The following is a 22688-nucleotide window of genomic DNA, read 5'->3' on the forward strand; positions in this document are numbered from 1 at the left end:
GACGATTCGGCTGACCTTAAGTGCTGCACAGCCTGTAGAAAAACACGCATGTAGCATCTGTGATCTCACCCACAAATGTTAAAGCTTCAATTAGAGTCTTGGGAGATAAGGGAGACTATTAAATCACAGCAACAAGAAAGAAAACGTTAAGTCTTTAAGTATATACCCACAAGTTTGCTTTATAAAAACAGCTTTGAAATGCCCCGTCACCTATGTGTCTGTCTGTCGAGTCGGACGGGAAATTGACGCCACCAACCAGCCAAATGACCCTCTGCGGTATCTTGGCAAGGAGGTGGCTATTTTTCCTCCGAGCTGCTTATGTACAAGCTACTTTGGCAGGACGCCACCCTTTATTTGGAGGTTCCTTTCAATTCTAAAGAAGCTAGTAAGCTCTTTCCAGCGGATCAGCCATTTCACTGCCGTTCAGTCCAAGCAAGGTGTTAACAATTCATTTTAAATAGGTTATTAGTTAGTTAGCTTGAAACAATTATGGTTAGGATGTCAGGCAGTTGACTTTTGCTCTGGAATGTCTTTTCTTTGTTATGGGAAACACATTCACTTTTGAAAAAGAAGCTAGGGAGAAACATCTGGAAGAAGATGGGAATCACTCATTATGTTTATTGCCCAGCTGCAATAAACATAGTGATGCTTGACACTGTGTCTATCTAGAAAACAACAATTTGAATCAACTGTTTAAGGAACCTCCATACAATCTCTGACTAAGATCCTGCTGTCATGCCTGTCAGCGTTAACCTCCAGGGTCTGACATAACTGATGGCCCAATGACCTGGGGCTAATCCTGGTTCTGGGCCATCCTGCCATCAGTTATGCCCTAAACTGTTTACTAAACGTAATGGGTATACAGTCATGGGTGTCCTAAACTGTACTGACAGATGTCCTTGTGACCAAAACATTGACACGTTTTAATAAATCAATGCAGAGGTGATAAGTGTGTGCGGGAATTGACTTTTTTTCCCTTGGGGGAAATCGATTCCCTGCACCACAGGAGACTAAGCAAGTGCTGTACATGTTCCCTTCTACTCTTATCCTAAACTGTACACCCATGACTCCATACAGTCACTATAGCAAGAGATTTGACAGCAGTTACATTCTAAAGCACAAATAAATAACCATCAAACAGACGCTCTTAGTTTCGTTTTCTTACTCTGCATTCCTGCTTTTCATTCATTCATTAGAGTTCAACTCTGTGTCTGTAGAGCACAGGTGGCTCACGGAAGCAGACAGAAGGAGCTCAGAGAGAACACGCACGCAAACAAATATCATTATGTTCTTCCTCTCACTGTTCTGTCTTAACAAGTACATCTCTGCACATCTCTCAGCATCGTCTCAGTTTTTGACACAAGAGTTTTATCATCAAGATCATCCAAACTCGCTGAAATGTTATTAATTAATGTTAAATTATGTTGTCTCTATGTATTCCATACTCTCTGGCTTAACACAAAATATTACATATCCATGACTAAAGGAAAAGAACCACATCTAAAGGGAACTTCACTGTTATACATATTATGTATACAATGAATAAATCACCAAAATTATAGAAAATAAAAGAGTTATGTTCCTATTTGGCTGTCGGGCCAGTGAAAATATACAAGGGGGCCAGTAAAACTACCGGCCATGTGGGCCTGTGGGGGAAATATGTTAGGTAGGACACTAACCTCAGTGACAAATTCATCGCATTTCTTGTCACGGCTTCACAATGAAAGCCTGTGTTTGTCCAGTTGAATACAGCTCTGATACGGCTGTAGGAGAGTGAACAGTAAACAAGCTGATATCAATCAGTGACATTAAATTACTAACAGTAACGCTTGATTACATACTGCATCATTTCCCTGTGAATCCCTTGTTTGTATGACGGCGGTTTGAATCCCACATGGGAACGACGGACTCCACCACTAACATTTAAACCTACTATATAGAGAGGTAATCACTGAATGTACTGTATTCAATGAAATATTTACTTAACTAGGAAACAGTGAATTAGTCAACAAAGGGAATAAAGAAATGTTTGCCATATGGACGGTGCTGGGAGGGTAAATGTATGACACAGCTGTTAGTGGCTACAGTCCAGTCCAGTGCATTTTCATCTGCTGTGAATGATTTTCCCACACACACACACACACACACACACACACACACACACACGCACACAGGTTCATTCAACAGACATTAGCCTTTCTTTTCCTATGTTCTATTTTCAGTCAGTGATCACAGTTAAGCTAAATCACCTTTGTAAACAGTCATACTCCTGTGTGGATTGACAGACTGTGATTGACAGCTAAAGCATGCAAGCAATCAGCGACGGGTCGGACTGAACCAACTGAAAGGGTGGTCCGAAAATGTGTTTTTTTTGTTTTTTTTTACTGCTTGTTTTTGTCAGTTGCTGAAAACAGTAAAATGATTGATATAGGCTGCTTAAATATAATCAGCTGATTGCAGGGGCTGTATCATGATAAGTTTATCTTTAAAAAGACAAAAAATGGAGTAGCAAAACCATAACTTTGCTTCCTATAATTGAATAATGGAGATGCATTTGCTCCACTTGCTCCATTTCTCAGGCGCCTATGAACCTACAGACAAAGAAAGAATTTTGGAGCCGACTCTCTTGACCTTATCGATTTTCTCTCCTTGTCTCTCTCTCTCTCTCTCTCTCTCTCTGTTTGTCTTTCTCCAGACCTCCTAAATGGAGCCCAGGAAAAGTGTGAGCTGCCGCCTTTGGATGGTTTCCCTCACTGCGAGGGCAAACTCAAGGTGAATCACACACATACACACACACACACACACACACAGTAAACACACATAAACCCTCTCCATCTCACTCCGCGTGTGTTTGTCTTCCACACTGTTGTTATTACCATGAATAGCTCGTTCGAAATAAATAAAAGAAGAACAAGGTCGGTAGCTTGAGGAAGAAAAACAGCGCTGCCTACAGAAATTCAAACTAACATAAGCAGAACATCCAGAGACAAAGATTACCCCATACCCGCACGCCCACACCGTTTGACTGACAAATGTTCCTCGCCGAAGCACAGAGCAAAAACACCACGAGCATAAACAGGAATCTTGTGTGTTATCGCTGTAATGTTTTTTTTCGCCAGAAAAAGAGCATCAGGAGCGTAAACAGGTAACATATTGTGTTGATGTGATATGCAGTAGTTTGCAAGGCAGTGGTGCGGACTGTTGACTAGCAAAGTATGCTACAGCATGATGTTTATCAAGGCAGAAAGCAGTCTGGATGCACCTGTTAACAAACTGGTACATCCAGACTTTTAAGCATATTGCAGAATTGCAGGTGTTTGGAATAAATTTAAGAAAGTGACTAGTTGTAACAATTAAATTGAAAGCTGTAATAAACATCTGGGGGGGGGGGGCACAGTAAAATAACAGTAAAAATATATCTGAATGAAGTTTTCTCCTTTTAAAGCTTTGTTTCTCTACTAATATCAACATCCCTTTTTATAGCTCATTTGTTTTACTTTGCCCCGACCAATCAGTAGCGAGCAATGTACCCATCCTGCCAAGACACTGAAGAGTAATCCTAAAAAAAAACAAAAAAAACATGAGTAAAATTAAGCTAAAAAACTAAAAACAGGCATGTTAAATAAGTTGATTGGGGAAAAAAAGTAGTAGATTTGATATTACATGCATTTATCCTTATATACATATATGAATTATACATATACTGTACATACAAAACATATAGCTGCATCATTTATATAGACACAGATGAATTAAAGGTCATATACATGCAGAGAATGGACAGATTTTTCTTTATGCGTTATATAATTGTATTTTTATGTCATCCAGAATCCATCTTTTTTTCAAAGATCAAAGAAAATGTGTTAAAACGAGAGTTATTGTACAGTATTCTAATTTTTTCCTACTAAGCTCCAATTGGTCACTTCTTTCTGTAACCGAGGGGGAAAACGGCGGTCAATGAGAACAACAGACTTATATGAATCATAGAACAAAATCAGAGCTTTGAGTGGTGATTCACAGGTCTGGAACCCATCTGACCGATCTAAGACCACTATTCATTTCCCTTTCAGCTCTAGTTTTGATCCAACTACTCCCGAGTACAGTTAAAACTCAAAACTCATACATTCCCCTAGAACCACGCGGTCCACGTGCAAGCTGGAAGACCAAACGTCATGCAGGTTTAATTTCACTTTTACTGGCAACGGGGACTCTTAACTGGCCCACACACACACAGACACAGGTGCATACTCACAAATAAGATCCACACACAGATGTACACACAATTCCAGTCCAATGTGTTTCCTTGCATGTGTATGTGTGTGTGTGTGTGCGGGTCTCCCTGGAGCTGATAGGACCCTATCACACACACCATCTGCTCAGCCAGTCCCAATCCTCTACAGATACTGTCAGCATTTCCAACTGGGCGCCGGGCGATGCCAAAGCCTGCCTTACACATGCACTCACACATATACACACACGCACACATAAACACACAGAAAATGAGGCTGCTTTTTGCTTGCAACATTTCAAAAAAAAAGACATCAAAATCGGTATTCCACAGCGGTTTTATTATCACACATCCAGCACACAATTTGTAACATCCGACAAATCAGTTTTCCCTCTTTACAGAGTTCTCAGGTTGTTATCTAAGCAAAAAAATAGTACAATCTTCATGGCTTCACCATCAAAGCCCATCTGCCAAGTTTTCCCCCCTCTATGAACAGCTTTGTAAACTCCATTTTTTACATTTCCCTGTGTGCTGCTCCCTTAGGTTACTGTAAGTCAGCATGCATGTACTCCAGCCTATAAACTAAGCAGGAGAGCTGTCAGTCCACGTCAACAGCCCTTCCACTCTGCACATAACCAGACACAGAAATCTGCCCGCCAGGATCATATCACAAGAGAGCAGATAGAGGAGCATAAACTCTACTGCACCTTTCCCCACTTGTTTGAACTCTTGTTTACCTTAGAAATTTTTTATTGAAGATGCAAATTCTTCTGTCTCAAGTCAGCTATGCCATTTGCACATTGATTTATCTCCACACATGGGAGCTACCCCAGAACATCCTCAGTCGTTTCCTGTTGGCCGCCGAGCGGTTCCTCTGGATGACTTGCACATGTTGATAAAAGGGAAATTGTCTCTCTTTTATATATAAAACCCCAGATTTGCCCTTTGGTTCCAGGGATTGAAGCCAATGACTTCTAAAGTCACAATCTTACTTCTCCCTCCGAGCCAAACAAACAAACTGGACTATTTCCATGAGGATGGTGAAAAGTACAGCAGATGGGTGGTTAGTACTATAGATTTTGCAGCTATGCATCATGTATTTTCACTCTTCCCACATACTATAGTCACTGCCGGTAAATTGCGACATCAACCTGACCTTTTCTCTACTCAACCAATACATACAACTATTATTAGGATGAAAAAAAGCCCCTAAATGACAGCTGTTTGACTGTTAGTGTGAATACAAGATACTGATAAAATACATTTGGCTCCTATTTTTTTCTGAGATCCAAACTGATATCAATGTTTGGGTGAGTAAGCATGTTGGGCTCTGATTTTAATCCCATCGTCTCCTCCTTTTCCTCAGTGGATGAAGGAGATGTGGCGCTCAGACTCCTGCTATTCCAACTACGGCGTGGACGGATCCACCTGTTCCTTCTTCATCTACCTCAGCGAGGTGAGCCCTGTGTGTTAATTGTAAATGTATATTTAAGGTTAATGAAGTGTTTGTGCCCAGCAAAAATAGTATATTTCAAATGATGGACATTTTCCACTAAATAAGGAAATGCAGACTGGTCACAGCATGACTAAGCACTCCTTACATGGACAAAATCATCAATATTGTATATGTGTTCTAACAGTAACACTGGTGTTTTCTGAGTTTGACTATATATTATTGGATGGCTAGTGAGCTTGTTAAATTGGCTTTGCTATATCAAGATAGAGACTGATAAAAATTTGGGAAACCACAAGTAGTTTCAGTAGCATAGCAAACAAAACACTGTGTTGAAATGAGAAGCACCAAAATAAAGCACCAAAATGTTTCAGGTTATAAATTAAATTATTAGGAAAACTGGAAAAAAATAATTCTGGCATAAAAAGTATCAGCTTTAAGGAGAACTTGAAGGAGAAAGCTGGTGATATTCTCTATTATTGTTACTTAAAGTAAAACCCATGAAAAGAATAGTCTGTCTCTTAGCAATTTTCAAATTTCCTACCTTATCTGTGGCTCTTAGCCTCAAGCCCATTCTTCTTACTGAAGATGTAAATCTTTAAAAACAAGCCAGGAATATAATTTCATAAAAAAAAGGCTCATTCAGTCCATAAAACAGGAGAGCACTGTATTTTTTAGTAAACAACTCAAACTCAGACAAGAGTAATGTTTGTGCATTTGCTGGGGACTATTTTCAGCTGCAGATTAATACTGGTTGGTACATTTTCACTCTAAAATCTCTGCACCAACCTTCAAGAATGACATATCAGTGGAACATTTGCATTTTAACATTTTGGATTTTAGTCATTTAGCTCCTAATATTAAAAGCGATTTACAGCGAGTGCGAGAGTATAGAAAGCTGAGATTGCTGCATCACGGCAGCACAGACAGCCCATTATGGAAAAAAAAAGGGAGGTTCAGAGGCCCTGACAACATCCCTGTAACCTGAGAATGATCACATAAGAATGAAGCGCTAAAAATACGAGCAAAGGAGAGAGATAGAGGGGATTTCATTTTTAATGAGAGCAAATTAGAGTGTGTTGAAGAGGATGGTGTGGGATAAAGGGGAGATGATTCAGTGGGGAGGGAGGGAGAGAGAGAGAGAGGAGGGGCGGAGTGAGGTACTTCTTAAAGAGATGAGTTTTCAGCCTACAAGGGAAGATGTGGAATGACTTTGCCACTCTGCCTCACTCTCTACATATCCTTGGCAAAAAGGAGAAAGCAGCTAGACCAGCATGTAGGACTCCTATACATTATTAACAAGCCTCCCCCCACCTCCGGACTTTTCCACATTTCTTCTTCTTACAACCGCAAATTAAAATGGATTTTATTGGGCTGTATGTAATGGACCAACACAAAATAGTCCATAATGTTGAGTGTTGAGTGCATATATATTCACCCCCTCTTCTGTGAAACCTCTAACTAAGATCAGGTTGCAACCAGTCGCCTTCAGAAGTAACATAATTAGTTAAATAGAGTCCACCTGTGTGCAATTTAATCTCAATATAAATACACCTGTTCCGTGAAGTCCTCAGAGATTGTTAGAGAACATTATTAAACATCATGAAGACGAAGGAGCAGGTCAGGAATAAACTTGTGTAGAAGTACAAAGCAGGGTTAGGTCATAAAAAAAAATATCCCAAGCTTTGAATATCTCATGGAGCATCATTAGAAAATGGAAAGAATATGTTATAACAGCAAATCTACCAAGAGAACACCTAAAGTGACAGACTGGGCAAGGAGAGCCTTATTCAGAGAAGCAACCAAGAGGCCAGTGGAAACTCTGAAGGAGCTGGAAAGATCCACAGCTCAGGTGGGAGAATCTGTTCACTGGACAACTCCTCAAATCTGGCCTTTATGGAAGAGTAGCCTGAAAGAAAGCCGTTGCTGAAAGAACGCCATAAGAAACCTTTGTTTGCAGTTTTCCACAAGCCATGTGGGAGACACAGCCAACATGTGGAAGAAGGTAGTCTGGTCAGATGAGACCAAAATTGAACTTTTTGGGCCTTGCGGCGCAGAAACCCAATGCTACACATCACCCTGAGCTCACCATCTGCACAGTGAAACACGATGGTGGCAGCATCATCCTGTGTGGATGCTTTTCATCAGCAGTTACTGGGAAACTGGCCAGGACTGAGGGCAAGATGGATGGAGCCAAGTACAGGGCAATACTTGAAGAAAACCTGTTTCAGTCTGCAAGAGACTTTGAAATGGGGCAGAGTTTCACCTCCCAGCAGGACAATGACCCTACAGCCAGAACTGCACTGGAATGGTTTAAGGCAAAGAATGTTAATGTCTTAGAAAAACCGAGACCTCAATCCAAATGAGAATCTGTGGCTTGAAAGACTTGAAAATCACTGTTCACAGATGGTCTCCATCCAATTTGACTGAGCTTGAGCTATTTTGCCAAGAAGAATGGGCAAAAATTGCAATCTCTAGATGTCCAAAGCTGGTAGAGACATACCCCAAAAGACTTGTAATTGCAGAGAAAGGTGGTCCTACCAAGTATTGCCTCAGCGGGGGGTGAATTTCTGCATCCAGTAGATGTATGCTTCTTTGTCTTAATTATTGTTTGTCTCACAATAAAAAGTATTTTGCACCTTCAGTGTGCTATGCATGTTGTGTTAACCAAATGGTAAAAAGCCCAATAAAATCAATTTGAACTCCAGGTTGCAACACTGCAAAATGTGGAAAAGTTCAAGGGGGGTGAACACTTACACAAGGCTCTGTAAAAGCCTGTGTTTCTTCAAGAAACACTTCGAGACTTCTAATTTAGCTTGATTTGTCTTTGCCAGACCAGTCAACAACGGCCAGATATTCATTTCTAGTGACTCACATAATCTCGCTGTTAATTCTAGTTAAACTAAACTAAAATTCAATCTGATGATAAATGCTTTTGCACACTTTAAACACTCGTGTTCTCAGATCCTGAAAACAGCTCTGCTTCCCATAAGACTCGACTGCGATTCATCATTTCAAAGATCCTTTTGTAGATCATAGCCGTGATTATTATTCTATTTGATTCTTCAGTGTGCCACGCGTTCACTCTCTCCTCCAAACGAAAAATGTCCGTCTCAATAACTTCTTCCATCATGCGTTAGTTGTCTTTTTTGTTTGTTGTAAACATAGCTAATAATGGCAGAATATTTTTAAAAGAAAAGTAAGATTTCAGTGCTAACTTTTTTCTGGAAAGGTCACCAACCTGTTATGAATATTGTATATGTGCTGAAAGCATTGCAGTGAACTAAGAAAGAACACAGAGAGCCTGGCCTGTTCTATATAGAAATAGAAAGTGAGATGGACAACAGCAAAATCCATTAGGAGGAGAAATACCTCGTCTCTCTTGCTCTCCGTTCGTCTCTATTCAGTGCTTATGAAACAGAAAGACTTTACAGGAAACAAACAGTAAAGAGTAACAGCCCTCAGCCTCCACTCACGGTCATGTGATCTCACGGTTGCCATGGCAGTATGCATGCATTTCCATGTAGAAAGAGCTGAATCCATCACGGCTCGCACACAGACGCTCATATACGAACCCTACGCCATGTATAATTAATACTTGTCAACCAGCGCATTAACCTTGCAAAGGGGCAAACCAGAGAGGGCAGCATATCATGATGGATGTCAGCGGTAGAAGGTCAGGGCTCCGCTAGCATGGTGTGTGCGCATATATGAGAGTTGCGGTAAACACACACCCCTTCCTCCTCCTTGTCTCGTCTCTCTTTGTGAGATAGGCAACAAATCACATATGCACCCACACTTCCCCATAATCTTTGCTATGCCACTCATGCTTGATACAAGAGGAAGGAAATGCTGAGACAGAGAAGTGGAAGTTGAGGAAGAGAGGCGTACAATTTACATCAGATGTAATCGCAGAGAGATGGGCCAGTCATCAAACGAATGATACAATTAATGACCTCTCCTCTGTGTATTAGTGCGTCACACCTTTTCAGCTCGTTCACAGTTTGGGGCGAATAAACGAAGACTGCGCACACTGTCCATTGGTCAAATTCACATAGATAACTTGAGACGAAACACATCTTTTATAAATAAGTTACTTGAAAGTAGCTGCTCCGCACCACAGCACAAGACAAAAGAGCAGCAGTGTGACAGTTATTGTTAGCTTCCTGTTTCCCTCAGGTTCCTCCTGCTTAAATATGTTTTGTATTTTTACTGACTTAATAGTTTATAGCATCTCCAGTCCAGTGATTCTAGTGTTATAGTATTTTATTTTATGTTTACTGGAATAATCTAGAAAGAGGTTTACCAAAAATCTCTTTAAAGTGATTTTTCATACAAACATCAGACTATTTCTTTCCTCAGCTTTTTCTTGCAGGATGAATACACGCTTGCACTCCCATAAGCGTCTTCTCTTCATGTTATTTTTCAAGTTCTTCCGAGTTAAACAGCGTCAAAACAGTCCTGCATTAGATCTTATTTAGCTGCACTTTATGCAAATCAGATAGCTGCAGCTGGGTTCATTTACATCTTTAGTCTCAGTAAATAACCCGCCTAATTCAAAAATTACAGTCAAATTTCACCCTCCGGGCTATAATTCTAACAAAGCCTCACTTTGAACCATGCATTAGCTGATATTTGTTTGTGTGTGTTTGCCCATTTGTTGTGCTTGTATGTGAGTGCTGCTTAAGAGTTAATAAAAGGTAATAATATCAGTCTCTAGTGCTCTAAATCTGTGTTTTTGTTTGGTTCAATAGGTGGAGAACTGGTGTCCTCGTCTGCCCTGGAGGTTAAAGACCATAAATGAGGAAATAGACAGGAGGGGACAGGTAAGGAAAAAAAAAAAAAAAACACACTACAACTACTTTAACTGCTCTTTCAAGATGAGCCGTTTGAGGGCTCTCATCACAAGACAGCTAATGGTCTCTTCGCACTGCTGCACTGCACAAACACATATCTGTATTGTTACAAAAGCGGGCTTGTTCGGATCTCCTTGCAGTCGCTTGCAGGGGGGGAAAAAAAACGGTCACTGGTATGTATTTGGGGTGTCAGATTACTCTCCCCAAAGTGTCATGGCTGTGGTCCAAGTGGCTTGAATGTATTAATATCAAAGAAGCTTGCATATGTGTGTGTGTGTGTGTGTGTGACAACTTCAGACTTTATGACAGAGAGTTTTCCATTAGCATACATTTTTAAACCAAGTCCCTCTTGACGTTAATTCCCACTCCATCATCATCTTCTGTAATGTTGTGACACCCTCAAAGCCATTTTATGGAATATTACATTTCAAGCAAGTATATGAGTTGGTAGCATATAATTGTTTGAAAGGGCTAGTTGTATCGAAATGGGAGTAAAGCATAAGAGGTAATTTCCACCGCCGTTTAAAAAGGGAGGCAGCAAATGAACAAGCGGGCCTGATCCGAAGTGTCAACATGCCTCGACAGCATAAAAGAGCGGAGCAGCTCTCATAGACCCAAAGCTGGAGTGATGGGATCTTGAGACAAATCTGGAATAATGATCTTCTATCCCTGCCAATGCGGCAGCTCACTCAAATCCCACTAAGAGCGCTTCTCTGGGCCTACAGGCTTGTGCATAGTCCACAGTATCAGCGCTTGAAAACACACCCCCACCACCACCACCACCACCACCCCACTCACCCCTCTATCCCTCTGCTGCGGGTGAATCAATATTAAGCACTCTTCATCCCCTCTCTGGATGCATCAACTGCACTGAGCCCTCTGCGGTGGGGGAGATGCCATTTGACAGGCTTTGGAGATTTTAATTCAGGCCCAGATTTTAATAGGTTCAGTCCGCTGAAGTGATTTCCTGTCGCGATGAGGGATGCTAATGCCCTGCAACAGCCTTGTTTCAGCCACCTTAGCAGCTGGTAATGACACTGTGGTTTCTCTGCCTCTTTCTCACTCACCGCTCTTCTTTCTTTCACTTCAGTCCGTCCGCAAGTCCTTGAAAAGTCTAAGAACATTAACAGCAATGAGAAGTCTTAATATGTTCACCTTATAAGTCAGATGAGGCAGTTTTATTATACCGCAGTGTGTTTTATTGATTAATCAAATTCTGTGAATGTGGCCGGCTGTGACCTCAGTTTTATTTCCATATTCCGTATTACATGACTTTCACTCGCAGTCAGACGCCTCTCTTACAACACAGGAAGGGCAGGGTTTTGTTTTCATCCACATCTCAGTTCATAAATATAGAGACATCATCTCTTCTTTCTCCTTTCCCTTTTCTTCTCCTCTCTCCTCTCTTTCTTCTCATAAATCAGCTATTAAAGGTTGGACCGAAGCATTCACTCCTTTTTTTTGCTCGTAAACAACGGAGGTCTTGGCACTCAGACGGCTTCAGTATTTGTTGTTCCTGTCACCATAAATACAGTCTGAATTCAGGATATTTCTTTCACAGTTTTCACTCTAAAGATTTATACTAAGGTTTCTTTGAGATCTTGCTCTCAGGAGAGTAGTGAGTCATACATTGTCGCTACAATGGCAGATTTTTTTTCTGTAAATATCTCTCACAGTTTATGATGGTTATTGTCACTTCAACAGAATCACTTGAATTCCAAGAAGAATGATTATAGAGAGATTTCCCGGACAAATAAGACACATTACAGCCTACATTCATCCATTTAAAATATAAGAATATAAGATTTAGGCAGTTTGGATTCTCCCTTAAGCATTTGTTGTTTGGCTTTGACTTAGCTTCAGAAGCTCAGCTCTTATTGAAGGGTTTCCCTCCAAGAAAACAGCAATTTGGAAATCGCTGTAGTAAATATTGAAATTTTGAATCAGATCACATAAAATTTTAAAGATCTCCTCGGGATTACGTTACGACAGCAACAGAAAAAACCAATAAAAGAGCTTGAAACAAACACAAGTAGGTAAGACGATACAACAGGCAAAGAGATCAACTGAACATAATGTTGTCTCTTTCGTGTGTGTGTGTGTGTGTGTGTGTGTGTGTTTGCTCGCAGGCGGAGATCCGCACCAGTTTCGAGGAGCTCTACCGAGTGATGTCACAGCGGGAGGAGTTCCGTTGGATGATGCTGAGGATCAAACGCATGGCTGAGCCGTGGGTCAGCGCCATCCGCTCGCTGGCTGCCAAGCAGAATCTGGCCAAGCGTCGCAGGAAGAAGGTCAGGGGAAGGAATATTCTACTGTATTAGATGCTTTGGGGTGGCGTTTTGTTTACATTTTTGGCGGTCAACACAATTAATGCGTCTAGAGTTGTTTTTCTCTTTTTTTGGGGGGGTTTTGTGTTGATAAAGTGTGTGTTGCTCTTTTGGCGTAACACAGTTACACAGCTGGCTAAAACATTAAATGTGTCACTTCCTCTACGCCCAAGCTTTTTTTTTTCAGTAAATTCCTCCCAGACACAGTGTTCAGAGCAATGAATTATAAGCTTTTGTGAACAGGATCTAAGCGAAGTAGGAACCAGTTAATATATCACACACACTAACAGGTGCAAGCAGGCAGAATGAGTTCAAAAACGGATAACTTATTTTGAAAAATGCAACTCCTGTGATTTTTTGCCATTTGTCGTCCTAAAAATGACAAGAAAGAACTTCTTAGAATAACTTTCTGAAAACCACACAAACCACTCTGTACACACACACACTTCACACTTGTGGACCGCCCCACTTTAGCTCAGGGAAAAGATGGTGTTGGGGAAGGACTGAGGGGACTTAGGAATTTCATTGTGTCCCAAGCTGGTAGCAGCTCCCAGCACTGAATAATGTACTCCACACTTTCCACTGGCCTTGTGAATAATTCACATCACATTCCCATGATACTTTGGTGCTGATGCAAAGCAGCATCCCCTCTCAGTTGAATCTATTCAATCTATAATTAAACAAAGAGCATTTTTCTCTCTCATTTCACTCTCTTAGCACAGATACTTTCAAAGCCAGTTCTTTATTTCAGCCACTAATCTCTTTTGGATATTAATCCGCACATATTAATCCTTGAATAGTGTGCTCTGGGACTGGGGCTGGCTGTCAACGATGAAAAATGCGTCGGTCACTTCTAACAAAGCCCGCTATTACTTTCTACCCCTGCTGTGGAACACCGCGTTCCCCCCCGGCGACCGAAAACCACCCCGAAGCGTGCGTGTGTTTGTGTGTTCATACTTGACTTTAGTCGCATGTGTTTTTCTCAGCATGTGCACCATGCACCTGTCAGCATACATGAAACTGCCTTCACAGTCCCCTGCTAGGATAAAAAAGGCTTTTTACCCTCCCTATTTAAATCTTTTCAAATGGGAACCAGCAGGGTGTTATTTTTCCACTTCTATTCTATAGACGTTTTTCACATTCTACCTCTTTTTCTACATCAATCTGACTAGAAAAGTAAAGCCAACCCTCTGATTTCACTGATGTCTTTCAGCTTTCAAATGGGTGACTTGTAAGTGTCACTGATTTTTATTCCCTACTTTTTCGCCCCCTTCCATCAGATCCTGGTGCACTTGGGCCTGCTGACCAAGGAGTCGGGTTTCAAGATAGCAGAAAACGCCTTCAGCGGGGGCCCACTGGGCGAGCTGGTCCAGTGGAGTGATCTCATTACCACCTTGTACCTGCTGGGCCACGACGTCCGCATCTCGGCCTCCCTGGCTGAGCTCAAAGAGTTAGTACCATACATATTAAGTATCATATCATGTCTAAAATTCACCCTAAATGGACAACTTGTACTGGGTTTTTTCAGTCACTGGTTCTGTATTAGCCAAATGCAACCCTACTTTAGTGCCAGAAGTGAAAGAAGCAGCTTTTGTTTCCCACCATTGTTCCAACTCTGTAGGTAAACCAACAACTTCCCCGGTATTTGCTTAAGGTTATTTGACTAAGGGTTAAACAAATGTAACTCACATGCCATATGTCTATGATATTTGTCAGTGGCTTTCCAAGGTAACATAAACCCATGGTCCATTGTAGACTGTTTCCTAAAAACTCAAACTGATGCACTGACTCATGCTGACAATTTCACCTTCCGCTGAACCCTTTTCTCAGTAAGGCAGGCTGTTTTTACATTCTTAATGTTCAGTTCTCATGGCTGGGGTTTAGTTTTAACATCAACACAAATTATATAAAAGCCTCTTAAACTTAAACTTGAACTTGGGAATTTTTTGCTGTGAGGTTTTGGCTGTAAGTATTTATCATCCAAAAGTGTAAAGGTTTCATGCACTATTACAGTAAACAGAATAACCTCCCCAAAGCTCATCTTCCTGCTCTTTTAACAGAAGGAGAGATTTACCAAAAGTTACTCTCAGCAAGATGATATTTTCACCATTATGTCGACAATATGAGTCATGTCGAGCCAATATCCAACAGCTACTGCTCTGTAGAGCTTGAACCACTGGCTTTTTAATAGGAAACAAATAGCTAACAGTGACAAACATGGCGAATGCCTTTCTGACATATCATATCATAGATTTAATTGATTTAAAAATTATTTTAATTCCAATTAATTTCTCTCCAGGATCATGCGCAAGGTAATGGGCAACAAGTCCAGTTGCCCCACTCAGGGTGACAAGGTGGTTGAGCTCATCTACATTGACATCGTGGGTCTTACCCAGTTTAAGAAGACGTTGGGACCTTCCTGGGTCCACTACCAGTAAGTACATATATATTTTATATATTTTACATTTAAAGGCCCTGAAAACCAATTGTCTTACTATTATCAATGTGATCCTACATGAACACACAACTTTCTGCCAAAGTTAGAACAGTTTTGGTTGTGTTCCGTGACAGATTTGTGTTTTTGTTTGTGTTCTCACTGGTTTGAAGTGGGCGAGATGTTAACTCATGTTGCTCAGACACTGTCACTCATATCTGATCAATGCACACCCACACAGTCCCGATGAAGCAGATTAGCTCAGTTATTAACTGTTCAACTTTTTCCTAACTTTAACTTTGTTGCATGAATATTTAATATGAATGAAAAATACTTTAAATTTGAAAGTTTTTAATACATTTATATAGAACAATCTTCAATTGCAAAATAGTTGGCAAGCAGCATATCGCTCCTTCAATGCCAAAACAAGAACAGAGATGTTTAAGTTAAATTGTCTCAAGGATGTGATTTGATTAGGAACAAAAGCACTTGCTGCTAGACAGTTGAAGACTTTGAAGAATCAACACAATGTGCGATTAATGGCTGCTGTAATTTAATTTAGTTTCTTCTTTAGCTGAGCGTGCACAATCTCTTTCAAAAAAAAAAAAAAACCCTGCTGCACGTTTGTTCAGTTACACATTTTCACACTGGGCAGCTTCCCAGTTTTATACAAGCGACTATTTCACAGCTCAGCTTGAGCTGTTGGTTGTTAACAGTCATGCTCAAAAGAATTGTAACTTCTTGTTTGAGTTTCTTCATATCATCAGTCAGTGGATTCAGTAATTTGTATAGTTCTCTATCATCGTGCAGTGGCTGCTAACTGGTTTTAACAGCTTCTCTCATGTGCAAAGGGCATCGAGTTGAGTCTCGCTGTTGTCTGGCACTTGGTGGGACAATGAGTCTATTTACTGCTCATACATTACCGCAATTTCCTAAAAGACTGAAGTAGCGTCTGTCGTTCGTGATGTTTTTGACCCACCGAGTCTTTTCTGGCTCACCAATTGCTCCGCTGAGAACCGTAGATGAGGCCTTCCCGGTTTGGTTTGAAAAAAGCTCTCATCTGCTCTGACTGACAGGAAAAGAAAAGGAACAATAAGTCTGGGGGCACTAATGGCCCTCGTGGTTCCTCCTGCTTGTCACCAGGTTTTGTTTGTCTGCGACATAACACCTTAAACTGTATCCGCTCCCTTTGTGTCCTGAGGAAATTGATTCAGCCTCAGGCGTATTGTAAGGTCCAGATGCTGTTTTCTGCATTATTTCTTCCAAGCATTATGGAGCACTTATGCCAGATCACTTAAAGTCACTGTTCACTTTCAAGGTGCTTTGTGAAAGAACACCTACACCCTAAAAAAAATTTTGCACACTAAACACTAAACTGAGTCATTTTTGTTCCCTTTTTGTCTGGTTTATTTTTTTGTGTTTAAGGAAAAACACCTAAAACTCTGTGAAGTTTCTGTTTATGATGAATGTGGGGTTTTTTTTTTATTGCCCCAGTCTCTCAGTACTGTATCACTGTGTTTCATTCTATTCCAGAAGGATGTGGGTATACTCTATTGTTTCCAGGCTATAAACTGGAGCCAATGTTGCCCTGTTGTTCCATTTCATTTCATCCTTTCATCCAAAACTTAATTGATGATGATTGTTTAATGCAGAAATGAAAACAGACAAATGAAGAGTTAGTCATCAGTTGCATGATGTACCATAAGATTGAGTTCATCATTTTGCCTCTTCCTCCTCCCAGTATCTCTCTCTCTCTCTGGCTCTCTCTCTTTATCTCTCCTGGCTTTTATTTCCATTTGTCACTTCCTCACTTTGTTTTGACACAGCACTGTCTCTATGCTTTGCAAGCGAAGTGTGAATTTCAGATCATAAAAGGTTCAAATCTAAAAGATCACACAGTTTTGGCAGGAAATTGTTATAATAAGCATGTTAGTCACCGCTGCTATGCCCGGTAAGCTTCCTGATCAAGCACGGCACATTTTATAGTCATTACAGCGGCAGAGTCACCACTTAAAATCTGTGGTCATTTTTGAAACAGTCATTTCAGACACAAGAGGCCAAAAGAAGATTCAGTCAGATTCTCTGAGCTCTAGCTTGCTGGCTAACTAACATTAGCTCACTAGAAAATGAAACACTTGCAAAAGGCTCTTAAATACGCGCTTACATATATGATATCTTTTTAACTCAGTGCTGTGCGAATGTGCAGTGTAGAGTTAGTTAGTACAATATTCTAAGGAAAAAATGATTTCTCTAATGCAACATTTAGATTTTTACTATAGACAGAAGTTCCAAGTAATTAGTTAATTGAACAAAAACACTAAAGGTTAAATTTAAGGAGAGAAAAGGAGTCATTTCACATAATCTTCAAATCATTACAAGGCAGGACAGAGCGGCTAACACGGCGCATGCGTCCATCCTAAACAGCACTTCTTACATAACCTGAACACTACAGAATAATGTAGTTATGACATGCCATCTCTTAGCCTTTGGATAATGCTGGGTCACCACTGTAGCTAACTAGTTAGACAGCCGTGCTCATTTCTGCAGCGTTTGCTTGAAAGCAGACAAACACATGGTTAATCATTCCTCCTCGACTCCTGCTCTTGGACTTTTCTCCTTTTTTAGAAAGAAGACGCTCACCTCCAAACCTCTTAAATGCTGTTTATCATTCCTAGAGCCCCGTTCACATGCTAAGAAACTCAACGCTTGACAGACCTGCTGTGCCTAATTGTGGCCTAGTCGCTCAGTTGACTATATTAACATGTTTAAACAGGAGAAGGATGCAGATTGTGAGCTCGTCAATTGTTTTATAGGTGTTCATTTATTGCTTGATAATAGTTTCGCAGGTTAAAGTCTGCAGAGTAGAACACATTGTCAATAAAAGGGGAATATTTATAGTCCCCGATGAAGCGATGTAATCTAAAAGTAAGTGAAAATAGCCAGATGTTATTAGCTGGATGGCAGCTCCAGTAAAGTAATTCATAACATATTTCATTATATCTTTCCCAGCTCCATAATGTCCTTGTGAAGCTTTTTTATAACCGAAGCCTGATGTTGGGCAGTAATTTAGTCATTTAGGCAGTCATTTATAAATACTTTTATAAGACAGACTCATATGTCATCATCGAGCTGTTATGTTTAGCCTCGGGGGTTTGAAAACATGAAACAGATCCTCAGGTAGATTCATATGAGATAAAAAAAATATTCCCTTCTGATATTACTGTTTCTGAATGATCCTTACGGGACCGTTTTATATTTTCTGATAGCGCGTCGGGAGATAATCGAGGCGAGAGAGAGGAAGCTATTATTTACAACGGTCATTATCCATTTGGGATCACTTCACAGGTAGATTACATTACAGCCGAATGAAACTGTTACTCTGAAAAACAACTCATCTTCACTCAGCCCGGCGTGTTTGTTATATTGCAGTAAGTGCATACTTGTTGAGCTACACTCCTGCCACATTATGACGCCCAACTGTCAACTCGCCGCACTCGCTATATATATACCGAAAGCCTCGCCCGCAGCTTACATCACGTCACGGCTCCGGCAGCACTTCCCCTCCTCTTGAGGATATTTACCGGGGACAGACGAGGGTTGTTTTTCTCCGACGCGAGCGGAGCTGGCATGTGGGCACGCCGTCGATGTTGTTGTTGTTGTTCTCGTTTCAGTCTAAAGTTTCCTCTTGGTGAATGTGTTTCCCAGCTCTTTCGCTCTCCAAGGGCCTTTCACAGTTCACACAGCCAGCTGCGCAGCATCTGCCTGAACGGAGAGACAATCGCTAAGAGAGAGGGACTTGTGTGTGTGTGTGTGTGTGTGCGTACAGCTGTATGTGTATATACTTGGCATCCATGTCTGTTTACACCTGGCTTCTTCTTATCACAATGATTAACGCCTTGACCCAAGCTGGGAATCGCATAAGTTTATTTACCTGGAAGAAAGTTCTGTTATCAGGCACAAGATGGCCAATAAAGCAGGCTCATTATTTTATGATTTTTGTTGCAATCGAAACAAGTGAGAAACAAGGAGACAGACTATGTTTGTAGGAGAAAGAAGGAGGAAAAAAATGTGAATAATAGCATGAGAGGAGAAGACAGATTTAGCGGTTTATAGCCAACTCAACAGCCTCAGTGCTTTAGTTAGAAAGAGTTGAGACAGCTCTTTCCTTTCTTTCATCAGCCCTTTGCAACATCCACAGTTGCTAGATATTTCACTCCTTAAGCTGAAAAATGTCAGTGCCTAACATGGAAAAAAAAATATATATATATATAGAGATGGCAAGGGACAGAAAATCACACCAGCATCTGAGAGAAAAGAAGTGAGTAACGGCGAGCGAGTTAGTGAAATGCAGAGCGTGGAGTTAAAGGTCATAAGGAAGTGATTCTCAGCATATACCACCCCCTCTTCTGGTTGTGCTCTAATTAATCCTGCACAGTGACCTTTGAGTCAGCCATGATGTTCATTCACAGTCTCACACCTCCACAGGACGGGCTTTTCACTACGTCTCAGTCTGAAGATGGAGGCTTTCTGTTGGCGGTTTCATGTTCCTGAATGGAGCGTTCTGAAGACTCTAATAAAAGACATTCATTTTTTATACGCCACTGCATATGAAATGTTAGCATTAGCATATGAATGAATGATTAAAAGAAAAAAAAAAAAAAGGTACATCCCACATGGGATCACATGGCAGTAATACAACATAAAATACAGACTGCAGGCAGTTGACATTCATGTTCCAATTAAAAACAAATAATTGCTGCATAACACAGACTGTACATGATTCTGAACCAAAAGAAAAGAAAGTAAAACATGTTTTACACAGAAACACAACAGAATAGAAACACAGTTGCATTGTCCAACAACAGTAAAAGTCCATCTTTTTTAGCTTTACTGCATTATGTCTTAAATCATGATATAAAGGACCATAGAACACAAAAAAATGGATTTCACTTTCTATTTCCTGTAACTTGCATCACTGACAAAGTATATCTTGTTCATCAATACCAACATAACATCCTGTTTCTCAGTTGAGCAAATGAACACAAATAACACGCAAATCTTCAAAATCACTCATCATATGAGTCTATGTTAGATAACTTTCCTACAGTATTAGCTATCTCGGTTAGTTCATTTTCTAGGTCTTGTGGGTAACTAGTGTGGTTTAGATTAAAATGATGTAACCATTGGCTTATTTCTTGTTTTTACTGTGTGTAGTGGTTTATACTCTATATGTATGGAGTTGACTTGTCATGATGTTAATGTTAAGCAACTTATCAGATATGCGTCTGGCATGGCAGCAGTCATTAAAACATGTCTTTGTGTGACATCACAGGTGCATGTTACGGGTGCTGGATTCGTTCGGGACGGAACCAGAGTTCAACCACGCCCACTACGCCCAGTCCAAGGGTCACAAGACGCCCTGGGGGAAGTGGAACCTCAACCCGCAGCAGTTCAACACCATGTTCCGTAAGTCGGCAAAACGCCAACACGCTGTAAAGCCGCTTCTCTCAACTATCACTATAGGACCAGTAAGCTTTAGCTCTGAGTAGTTTTTTTAAAAAAAAAGAGCATTTGGCTTAATTATAGTGTGCGTGCAGGATTTCAAAAGCCCCGTTTATGTAATAAAAAAAGCACAGAGAAATCCGCTGGTTGATTTAAGTCAACAGACTGTCATGACAAATATACAAAGTTCTTCAAGCATCTCGTGCAGGACGGTTAAGCATGACACCGAGCTTCTTCACCACATCATTCTCGCAGATTTCATCACCTCACCAAGTTCCCCACACTGTTATTTAAATGAAGTGATGGTGCCACACAAAGCTACTTTCAGTATAAATCATGTTCATTGCACCACAGGCTATTTCCTACGTCCACAGTTCCAATCCAATTTTTTTCCTATGAATGGGATGTTTTGGTTGGAAACGAGGCACATAAGACGCTGTGAAAATCAGCACAGTGCGAACTAATGGAATGTCATCAAGCAGATTAAAGCAGAGTACGAGGTTGGAACTCAGCTCTCCATTTTTACTACTTATTACGAATGTGGGACGGCTTTATTGCTCTGCATGTGCGTGCATCACTCCTGCTGAGAGATCACTCTGTAACTACTGTGGTGGATGAGTCGCCGTGGAGCAGCAGAGGAGAGAAGGGAGCCGGTCCCCCAGGGGTACTGACCTTTTCCCCATGGCTAAGAGAAAGTGAAATGTTACCCCTGCAGTCCCCCGTTTGCGAGGTGAGGCCCGGAGCTCTCCAGAATACCATGGCACCTGAATAGGCCCTTTGTGAGCTGAATAGGGTACGTCTTTCTCATAACACACTGAGGCCTTTACACGAAATCCAGTTAAGAGTCGCTAGGTTAGATGATATCGCTGGTGAAACAAGTGCACAGTGGTTTGGCAGCGTGTTAAAACCACAGAATGGCATCACTTCCAAGCACGAGAGACGAGAAAGAGTTTGAGGTTGTTTTTTTTTCCCTTTCTGCTTTGTGTTGCATGACACCTTGCCCTGAGGCTAAAGAGAAGTATACGTACCATGCAAACTAAACAGTATTTCACATTTACTCCTCCATGGATGATAAACTTGCTTTGACAAATGTCTTGCTATCAAACCATGATCAAATAATATTTGCACATTGAACAAGTATGTAGTTTTTAGCAGGTGTATCTGTTAGCTTAGTTTCACAACGGGTGGAGTTTGCTTTTTTAGGACATATTTAGTGATGGTTGAACTCTACAATGATCTGGAGGCATGTTAACCCCACCTGTGTGGTCCTGCAAGCATGAAGAAATATATAGTGTTTTAATACTATTCGCAAATATTGTCGCCAAGGTGTGGCAGACATAGATTTGTTTTAGACAGAGAGTTCACACAACAGAAACGCTCCTATATGAAATATAATATTTGGACCCTTCGGTCTTTAAATTGCATTTCTAATCACTTATTGAATATAGACGTAACAATGGACAAATCAGATCGTAGCAGGTAATTTATTCTAGATTTGGATTGGTCCATTTGTTACGATTAGGCAGTGCTCCATAAATCATTGGTTGGGGGGAACTGGGTGTCTGTGGCCTGTGGCCAATAAGACAAGACAAGGCCAAATTGACCTCATTAATCTCATTCATTCAGGCCACAGTCGGGCTAGCAGGGAGTGTTTTCTGGTGTGCAATTTGTGTTTGAATGGGCTGCGTGACTTTGTTTAGTTGGCTCTCTTTCATAGCACAAGTCATTTATAATCAGGAGAGCTGAACACTTACAAATATAACATAGTTAACCTTTACTGTAGGACAGAGTGACATGTAGGGATTCAACTCCTGTAATTCATTTACTACACACTTCATCAGCTTAAAAACGAGTTTGTTACAGAGGCCTTTTCGCTATGTTACATAAA

The 22688-nt window shown here is 40.8% G+C and overlaps 1 protein-coding gene across 4 annotated transcripts in view; it reads left to right on the plus strand.

Annotated features, from left to right (window-relative positions):
* mgat5 (alpha-1,6-mannosylglycoprotein 6-beta-N-acetylglucosaminyltransferase) overlaps window positions 1-22688 on the plus strand; it is an 87701-nt gene that overhangs the window by 35864 nt on the left and 29149 nt on the right. For all 4 annotated transcript variants that reach the window (XM_042404737.1, XM_042404738.1, XM_042404739.1 and 1 more), the window contains 7 exons: window positions 2696-2772; window positions 5595-5684; window positions 10436-10507; window positions 12667-12828; window positions 14145-14314; window positions 15164-15298; window positions 20631-20764. In XM_042404737.1, coding sequence (XP_042260671.1) covers window positions 2696-2772; window positions 5595-5684; window positions 10436-10507; window positions 12667-12828; window positions 14145-14314; window positions 15164-15298; window positions 20631-20764 — 840 coding nt within the window. The remainder of the gene's footprint in view (window positions 1-2695; window positions 2773-5594; window positions 5685-10435; window positions 10508-12666; window positions 12829-14144; window positions 14315-15163; window positions 15299-20630; window positions 20765-22688) is intronic.

This window comes from Thunnus maccoyii, chromosome 24 (assembly GCF_910596095.1).
Source record: "Thunnus maccoyii chromosome 24, fThuMac1.1, whole genome shotgun sequence".
Classification (NCBI taxonomy): domain Eukaryota; kingdom Metazoa; phylum Chordata; class Actinopteri; order Scombriformes; family Scombridae; genus Thunnus; species Thunnus maccoyii.